The 9394-nt window shown below is 34.9% G+C and overlaps 2 protein-coding genes and 1 non-coding gene across 3 annotated transcripts; all 3 read left to right on the top strand.

The window, feature by feature from the left end:
- The first annotated feature begins 262 nt into the window (after nucleotides 1–262).
- Nucleotides 263–3243, top strand: LOC132550084 (sedoheptulokinase-like). Its single transcript, XM_060214095.1, has 5 exons — nucleotides 263–305; nucleotides 682–1318; nucleotides 1475–1650; nucleotides 2036–2236; nucleotides 2834–3243. Exons 2-5 carry the CDS (start codon nucleotides 717–719, stop codon nucleotides 3229–3231), a joined length of 1377 nt encoding a protein of 458 aa, XP_060070078.1. The 5' UTR covers nucleotides 263–305; nucleotides 682–716; the 3' UTR covers nucleotides 3232–3243.
- Nucleotides 3244–4616: 1373 nt separating this feature from the next.
- Trnac-gca (transfer RNA cysteine (anticodon GCA)) lies at nucleotides 4617–4688 on the top strand. Its single transcript has one exon. It is a non-coding gene; the product is annotated as a tRNA-Cys (tRNA).
- Nucleotides 4689–5774: 1086 nt separating this feature from the next.
- On the top strand, nucleotides 5775–8565 carry LOC132550102 (coiled-coil domain-containing protein 86-like). Its single transcript, XM_060214116.1, has 4 exons — nucleotides 5775–5946; nucleotides 6505–6634; nucleotides 7569–7643; nucleotides 8041–8565. Exons 1-4 carry the CDS (start codon nucleotides 5825–5827, stop codon nucleotides 8104–8106), a joined length of 393 nt encoding a protein of 130 aa, XP_060070099.1. The 5' UTR covers nucleotides 5775–5824; the 3' UTR covers nucleotides 8107–8565.
- Nucleotides 8566–9394: the final 829 nt, after the last annotated feature.

Genomic DNA, 9394 nt, shown 5'->3' on the forward strand with positions numbered 1-9394 from the left:
AGTTAAGTTGATTATAATAAAAAGCAAAGGACCATGAAGACACAATTATGTCACGAGTTTTCTTTTTTCATATCAGCAACGCATAGACTTAAAGATTTCCAATTCACGGTTGTAAGAGTGTCCAATCAAACTTAATTGGTTATACACAATGTAATTTTTCTTTTAAATTTCGAGGAGTATAACTAAAAATTTATTTTAAAATATACGTGCAATCTTCCTTAATATTGTGCACACTGCCCTTAAACTTAACGAGTTATCGTTCCTTCTGTAGGTCTAAGGAGTTGAGCCTGCAACCGGCACACATGGTAAGCCCATACTTCGACCATCTGTCATTATCATTAGTGTATAACAAATGAAAGCTTATAAAGAAATCTTGGTGTTCAAGTTAAACAAGTTGCGGGCGTTTCTCAGTAGCGATGTTACACGGAATGAAGTGTATTACTTTCCGATGTTTAGTAATCTATTTATAGAAGGAAGAAAAGTGTGTCAGGTGTATATTAAAGTGTCGAATCCCGTGGTTTTCATGTTAAGAAATATTTCAGTGTTGGGACAATTATCATTCCCAAGAATATTTCTTTTCTGTCCGAGATAATTCCACCAATTATGTGACTAATAGATATTAATAAATGGCTCGAACAACATACAACACCAATGGTACAATATGTAAAGTATATTTTGCAGGTTTAAATAAAAGGAATAATCATTTGGGAATAAAAATGGCCGTTAGTTACGACGGTCAATATGTCCTTGGAATCGACCTTGGTACGACTTCAGTCAAGGTCAGTCTGCTTTGCCGAGAGAGTGGATCTGAGGTGTCAACTGTAGCCAAACCCACTAAAGCTGATGTACACAGTGATGTAGAATTGGGTTCTGAACAGTCGCCATTAAAAATTTTCTCAACTCTTCAACAGTGCTTGTCCGAACTTCCGGAGGACAAACGTAGTAAAGTGACTTGTATTGGGTTCACAGGTCAAATGCATGGAGTTGTCATGTGGAACGAACTGAAAAGTGACGATTGGTATGTTCCCTCCACTAGTAATTTATATACATGGCAGGACCAACGATGCACTAATGAATTCCTCAAGTCACTACCAAGACCCGATTCACACCTTCCGATTTCTACTGGTCACGGATGTGCTACTTTATGTTGGCTTCAACGGTATCGACCGGAATTGATAGCGAAATACACGTGTTCCGGAACCATAATGGATCTGTTGGTGGCACTCCTATGTGGTCTTCGTACACCAGTTACTACGGTGCAACTGGCGGCCAGCTTCGGGTTCTACAATACAAAAAACAGGTCATGGAACAAAGACATGTAAGTAAATTGAAAACTTTTTTTTTCAAACTATGCTGTGAAAATCGTTATTTTTTAAGTTTCATTTTGAAACCAGATTTTTTAAACATTTTTAAAACCAACTTTTTTTCTCTCTCCCTCACATAATATACATATGACAAGTGATTCCCTTTACAGTCTCCAAAAAATTGGATTTCCTGACAAAATGTTACCGACTGTTACGGAGTCAGGTCACGTGGCTGGCAACATGCAATATGGTTGGATGGGTATTCGTAAAGGCACGCCCGTTCTGGCTGCGTTAGGGGATGTGCAATGTGCTGTCTTCTCTGTCGTGACCAGTGCATCAGAAGCAGGTCAGTTTATCGTTACATTGAGGAGATTCTGTCTCCTGATTTGATCACTTATATTTCGTGTGGCATTTATTTACGCGTTAATACGCCAGAAGGGTCAGTCGCGAATTCGAATCTCTCGCGATTGCTTGTACGGAAATAAATGATATCCATGCTGATTCGGTTATCGATATATTTCTAATAGCCCATCATTTGCGAATTTAAAATCATTTCTAGATCACCGTTCGCGAAATCATGCATTCGCAAAAATGTCTGAACAAGTTAATTCGCGAAATAAAGTATTCACAAAATCTTAATTGGTTTATAGTACTTAATGCACTATACAACTTTTCTGTGTGAACGTGACTCTTACCTTTGTAAGTCAATATATCGAATAATTGTGTTTCAGTGTTGAATATGAGTACGTCCTGCCAAATGATGTTTCCGATCAAACAGGAAAGTGGAATACCTGATAAACCGAATGTGACGTCACCTGTCCAGTACTTCCCGTACTTTGGTGGAAGCTACCTTGCTATGGCCGCCAGTCTAAATGGAGGCAATGTCCTTTCATGCCTGGTCTCTATGCTGCAGCAGTGGTTCGCGACGTTCGGTAAGTCGAGCTTCGTCTGTCCGAATTGAGGTTTTAAAGCGGATGATGCCGATAACTTGAGATTGCAGCCAGAAATCTTAGACTATTTCTATTGCGAATTATGCTGCAACATAATTATAATTTAAACTAAAATTCCATAGAAAAAACTAGGGCAAAATTGAACAAAAGAAAGATTTACACAGAGACTCCTGAAAAGTACAAGGAGAATAATGTGTTCAGGAAGAGTAAGCGTCTTCTTCTTCATCCACGACATCCACCATGTAAACCTTGGTCGATCCAAGTAAGTAATGTCACGTTCTCAAATCAGAACAATTATGTAACAACGGAACCAACAAACTAACGAGCATCAATTACGTCCAGCTTCATGTCGCACAAAGAAATAGAATATTTCTGAGATTATTATGGCGACCATAAAACTTCCCCATAATTTTCATCAATCTACACCTATTTTTACGAGCTTGTCATGCACCAGTGAGTGTGGTGTGTGATGGTCCTATTGAATGCACATACTGAAAAGTGTGCGAGAGAAACTTAATGAATAGTGATTCATTTTTAGTAGATCTTGTACTGTGTTCATTCATGTTCTTCTCCTTTCAGGCTTCCGTGTTGATGATGATGACTTATGGAACAAGCTGCTGGAGCTGAGTTCAGACGCTTCTCAAGGTCCCATTATAGTACCAACACTTTTTGGGGAGCGACATCTTCCGGAACAACATGTTACTATTTCCGGTCTAACATCAAAAAATCTTGATCTTGGATCCATCTTCCGGTCTCTGTGCAAAGGTCTTATAGCCAACTTATTTGAAATGATGCCAGAATCTGTTATCAGGAAACACGGAATAACGAAAATCATAGCAACTGGGTCAGTGGTCGACAAAAACGCCATCATCCGAGAGGAAGTGACGGAGCATTATGAGAGCTTGAAAGTGGAATTTGGTAACAGTTGTGACTCGGCAACTGGGGCAGCTATGTTCTGTAGGAAACAATTAAAATGAGGGTAAAAAGTTGCTTTTTTTTTGTTGTGAATTTTCCTGGTCTGAAAAACTACAGAATATTATTTAGGCGTAAAATTACGGATGGACAAATGTTAGGGGTACTTTTTTAGATTTCAATAAGAGAACTGATCAGTAGCTTTTACCCATCTTGCTTAATCGATATACAATACCCTGCATTGTTTCGTCTTTTGCATTTTTGTATTTCAATTTTTTTACTTTCTACGGATTTGGTTTCTTTTAGTATTAAGTACAAGAAAAGTGATATGGTACAGAACATAAGGACATCACGAATAGGAAATAGGTCACATATATTGTACAGGAATCTTGACCATAGGCGCTACAGGTGCCGGCGTCTCTCATGTTTTGAGCAAATGATTTAAATGAGGACAATTAATGAAGAAAAAATTAACACCAAGGGTTGTAGAGAGAGTAACTATAAAATAATGACATGCATAGCCAGCGTGTGAATTAAAACGTTGCAACACCTTTGTAATTAGACACTCTAGTCAATCGGAGAGAATCCTATTTTATCCCCGCCAAATTGTACAAGATTAGTATTATTGTTATTATTAGTAACTTCATCACTTAGCCTGCATTTATCAATATATAGTTCGTCTCCAAATATTTGATGAAACTATGGACTTTCATATAAAAGTCCGTCACAAGACCAATCAAAATAGCTTTGATATGATAAATGTTCACTCGGTGAAGAATTTTCCGATAATGTTATTTACTGTTCAATCAGGCGTTACGTCAAACAACCTCCCCGTTTATCTAAACCAAAAAGCAATTGACGTTATGTCGTGGCGAAAAGACCATAATTAGCGACTTCACGTTTTCCGTTATTCTGCGTTGAGTTATGACGACTTTTGTCTGCGAAATGATATAGAGGTCAAATTAATGTTATACAAAACGAAAGACAAAATAGAGAAATCAACAATCATTGTATATGTATGGTTTTTTTCAAAACGACTAGTTACTTTGTATATGGGTTTTTTTCATCATCGCGTTTTTATTCACTTTTAACTCGAATGAAAGAAATACGTGTAACTTATAAGACTACCACGCGTTAGTTTGACCTGTTTCCACTGTAAAAGAAAAAGCTATTCTCATTGTGAACTCGTCCTATTCTAATCACATGTGTTTTTTTTTTTTTTTTTTTATTTGTTGTTATCTGTAAACTACATTTTAAAAAAAAACCCGATATTTCAACATAACACGCGTGAGCCAGTGCTAGGCGTAAAATTACTAACGAGAGACTTTGCAGGTGGTTTGAAACCCATTCCTGACACTGAATTATAGATAAGTAATCGATTCCAACGTGTCCTATGTGTAGCGCTGTTCACAGCCTGCTAGTGAGAAGACCTGAAAAGTAAACATATGGCGGGGATATAGCTCAGTGGTAGAGCATTCGACTGCAGATCGAGAGGTCCCTGGTTCGAACCCGGGTGTCCCCTAACATTTTAGGCTACTAGAAAACATTTTTGAGCAGAATGTAAAGAAGCATACTTCGCGAGTTTGCTAAATTTCTCTACCGTCGAAAATGCTTTGTACTGTAGTTTGTCTTTTTCCTGGGTTAATAACGTTACACACCGTCGGTCATAAATATTGCATTGCGATGTAACTTTCGTGTGAAATTAATACATTTTATACCCATGATAAACACATCTTCGCGTCTTTGTGTTAGATAATCGAGAAACATGCTGAACCTCTGTTTGGTAGTCTAGTTTTATTTATTTATTTATTGTCGATATTTTTTCTTACGTTAAACTGGCATATATTTATCATTTGACGTAAAACGACACACATGCAAGTACTTGTATCTCAGCAGGGTATTATATATGAAAACTGACACTTGTTAATCCGAGTTGTCAGGGATCTTGGTCTCAGCCGAAGCTGCTAGAAACATTACTCAGAGAGGCTCTTGTCAGAGCTTTCTATGTAATAAATTTTGAATTAAACATTATCGTTAACCATACAGTCCCCTGTCGTGGTCATCTTTCATTATCATGAATTGCATGAACGACGTGAGTTTATATTATAAAAGAAAATTCGAGAGACCAAACGCTCAATAAGGTGTAATCTACCATTAGAATGACTGTTACCACCCTTGATAATGTTCATTGTAACACCAAAGATAAAGCGGAAATCAAAATAAATTCGACGTGTCAGCTTTGGTCATTCGTTTCAGGCTATTGATCATGACCACTCAGCATTTCAGTTTACAAATTTAAAATCACCCACGGGGACTTGGCACGAATTCCCAACCCACTGACCATGTATAATTATATATTACAGCGGCATTAATCACCGCAATATAATACATAATTGTTTTAAAATAACCAACTTAAAATAATTTCATGTTGTTGGAATTGGTACATATATAGCCAATATTAATGAAACTGATTTTAACTCTCTACATGAGTTTTTTCTCCAGCAATGGTTTTTATTTTAAAAAGGTCTGTGTAGACAGTCGGAACACCTTGGAAATTTTAGAGGTGCCGGTGGGAAAGACCAAAGGATGTCCGACTGCTGTTTAGACCAACACGTGCTTCCGGTTAATCAAAACAGATTTCCTCTTTCTGTCGTTAGAATGGATAAAAAGGAACTAGATGTCGTTTGCAAACGAAAGAAAGAAGTAAATGACCAACTAAATAGTATACCAAAAGGAAGAGCAAAATCGGGGAGACCATGGAAATCTAACAGAACAGCTAGGTATATTTTCATTTGCTAATATCAGTGACAGTGGGTATTTACTATAGCTAGCTGATTATGCGTTTTAATTTGTCTGCTTCACGGACACACAAAATAACACGAAAGTAGTTTTAATGACCTGTGACACATTGTGTTTAATTCATATCCGTGTGATAGTTATATGTATATGTGTTACAACAAAATAGGGAAAGTGCAATTGTCGAGTCCCCAACAGGGACGGAATCTACTCAAACAATGCCGGAGTTGTTTATGACAACTAACCCTCTTTCAATTAAACTAATTATGTACTGTGATCACCATGTTGAAAAAATGAGCCATTGTAGACATCATTCTGTTTTGTGCTGGTGAAACGAGCGTTACCAGTACAGCACAGTAAGTCAAGTATATAACAACCGTCTTCTAAAAGTTATTAAGATTGCATATCATATGTAACACACTTATATATTACATTTGTTCATCAATTTCCTACAAAAGTGTCCAAATGTAAGGAAATCAATATACATAATGTTTGATTAGACATTACATAGCCTGAATGTCAGATTGGTTCCTACTTTCCAGATACTCAGAAATCAAGAAAGTGAAATCACTGAAGTCATCATGGGACAAAAAAATGAAGAAAAAGGCAGAAGAACAATCTATCAAAAATTTTGAAAAACAACTGAAAGAAGAAAGGGCTGCTAAATTAGAGGTAAGTATAAACACTGGTCTTAGTGACGTTTTAGAAATAAACATTTCTAGCACCAGGTATTTCTAAAATTTACATTTCCTGTGGAAATGGAAGGTATTCATTTGGTTGTACATTTATACATCTATTTATGTATGTGCACCATAGTATGAGTACTGTATGTTAAAAGTTAACGCATCATCTTTCGATCCTTGGTTTAGGTTTTTTAGGTGTATTTATTTTATTTAAGTGTCACATGTTAATACAACATTAAAACAGGTACCAGAGAAATTAAAACATAAATCTATATCAACATACAGTCATTAGTAGCTTGTGAGACTCTTTCAATCTTTCAAATATCTTCAATAGTCCATACTTAAAAATTACCTAAATTACAAGATATATCTTATATATATAAGTAAAACAAACTTAAGTAATTATGAATAGAAAAATCCTAAAATGGAATTTAACAACATCCTCCTTCTGTGTAACATAAAATGTAGTCTTTCCTAATAAAAATTAGATATCTGGATTGTCAATAAATACATTTTTTCATTACTCTCACAATCTTGAAAAATATCACTAAAGTTCTCTAGAAAGAAGAAATAGATCCAGTCTTTGGTTGCATAAAAAAATAATTTCAGTCTCCACTGAGTTTGTATAGAAAAAGCAAAATTGTTCATGTAAAAGGTTCTACTATATTGACCAGTCTTTATACATAAAGGAGCACTACCACATCCAAGCTAGGTTAAAGCACTGCAGTAAGATCCAGGTGTATATTGTTTAATATAGTGTTCTAGTTTAAAATCTTTCTTGTATTTCCTGTATGTTCGCAGTTATTTTCCATTTACATGGTCACAATCATCTCAAAGTTGGTTGAACCAGTCACTTAGTTGATTTATACTGACTAGCAGACTCACTACTGATATTGATAAAAGATTGTTGATTTTTGTTTTAGTTACAAAGAAAGAGGCAAGAGGAGCATAAGAAGAGAAAATTGGAGAATGAGAAAAAATCAGAAGTTGTCCAGGCAGTAAGTAAAATGATATGTTATATTTAAATCTGTTAACAGCTTCAGTTTATCATTTAAAAAAAAGATGAGTGATTATTTCTTTATTGACTAGAAAAAGATCAGGATAAAAACTTATAAAAACCTCCACACGCTTGTTGTTCACAGGAATATCTCATATTTTGTGTATTGTACGCACACATACACTAATTTATTTTTATATCCTACTGTCCTTTTACAAGTAAAAGCAGATATAGTGATGAACATACCTTATGTTTATCTTTGGGAAAATGCATTTTTTTAACATTCAATTTTGAATATTTCAGTTGTCATGTATTTAAATGATTAACAGAATTCTCTCATTATTATTGTACTTTAAAATCAGAAAAAGAATACAAGATATACTTTTGCTTTATTTCAGATTAAGAGTACAGCAAAAATTAAGAGAATGAAGAAAAAACAGCTCCGACTACTTGCTAAAAGATGATTTAAATGTTTTAAAACATTTATTTATACAGCTCACTTTAAAGACGTAGATCCATATAATGTATTAATTTGTTATTGATAAATAGTAGCTGTAAGAGGTGAAATCAGTTCCATAACAAAATCGAATTTATTTACATATTGAATTACTTTTAAGGAGATATGTCATCTTACACTGCCACAAAAACACATGGTTTAATTGTCAAGGAAATTTACTCTCTAAACCATCCTGGATAGTCTGAAATGGACCAGAAACACTTTTTTTTCTGAATTTTGATGTAATAAATTTAATAACAGGTTTCAAACAATACAAGTTAGTAGAAACTTGGTTCGAAAGATATTGTTAGGTATTTGAATGTGTAAGTTGTGTGTGAGATATGTGTCATTCATTGTTGAATTACTTAAAAATAAATTGAAACAAAGGCTATTTTTTCTGTTTTGTTTTATGCAGACGTTACTATTAAAATCCTCCCCAATTTGAGATCCAATACAACTTACAATGAAATTTCTGTTCAATGTTACCATCCAGTTATGAAAAAATGAGTGGAAACCTATTCGCTATAATTTTTCTCACTTCAAGGGCAACAACTTAGAAAAAAATATGTTGACCAAGACAAGATAATAACAAACTTTCTGAATTTCACTAGGACCTTTCCATTATATGACTAAATATGAAATTTCAGTTCAATATCTCTAACTACCAAACTGTAACAGACTGGGCAGTAAAGTACATATAAATCTGACCTTGACCTGCAGTGAGACAACTTTCTATTTGATTTCATATTAACCAGTAACTTCCAAATTATCATTTTAGTAACAGAAACTTTGACCTAAGGATCTGCTTCAACCCCTATTGCACATCTGCATACCAGTGTATCATTATTCAAAATTTAACAAAAACATGAGCCTTCTGTAAGGACCTTATATGATGTGTTTTTGACAATATAGTAGCAGTTCTGTTTTAGTTACCACATCCTTGACCTTGGGAACTTATTAAACCCCTGTTGTATATCTTCATATCACAAAGTTTGCCATTTGTATCTGGGATAATCTTGGAAACCTATGTGCTGATGGATACTGTAATTACTACAGGTAACCTGCATTTTACATGTGGAATCTTAAGAATTCTTGACATTCTAGTTTCCTATAAGTAAAGTTACACTTGCTACATCATCATGATTTTAGACTAGGATGTTGCTTTTTACAACATTACTAAAAATACAGGTGCCCTATGGTAATCACTGTCCACAGATTTAGTTCCTTGCTGATAACTCTAGTTATACAAATTTACA

The sequence above is a fragment of the Ylistrum balloti genome, unplaced genomic scaffold, assembly GCF_031769215.1.
Source record: "Ylistrum balloti isolate Yb309-2 unplaced genomic scaffold, AGI_CSIRO_Ybal_v1 Utg370104, whole genome shotgun sequence".
Lineage (NCBI taxonomy): Eukaryota > Metazoa > Mollusca > Bivalvia > Pectinida > Pectinidae > Ylistrum > Ylistrum balloti.

Excerpts from the sequence above, each read along its gene's own strand:
- LOC132550084 (XM_060214095.1), top strand. The coding sequence starts at position 717 with ATGGCCGTTAGTTACGACGGTCAATATGTCCTTGGAATCGACCTTGGT. Across the intron at positions 1,319-1,474 it reads AGGTCATGGAACAAAGACAT|TCTCCAAAAAATTGGATTTC; the intron begins GTAAGTAAATTG and ends TTCCCTTTACAG. Across the intron at positions 1,651-2,035 it reads GACCAGTGCATCAGAAGCAG|TGTTGAATATGAGTACGTCC; the intron begins GTCAGTTTATCG and ends ATTGTGTTTCAG.
- LOC132550102 (XM_060214116.1), top strand. The coding sequence starts at position 5,825 with ATGGATAAAAAGGAACTAGATGTCGTTTGCAAACGAAAGAAAGAAGTA. Across the intron at positions 5,947-6,504 it reads AAATCTAACAGAACAGCTAG|ATACTCAGAAATCAAGAAAG; the intron begins GTATATTTTCAT and ends CCTACTTTCCAG. Across the intron at positions 6,635-7,568 it reads AAAGGGCTGCTAAATTAGAG|TTACAAAGAAAGAGGCAAGA; the intron begins GTAAGTATAAAC and ends TTTTTGTTTTAG.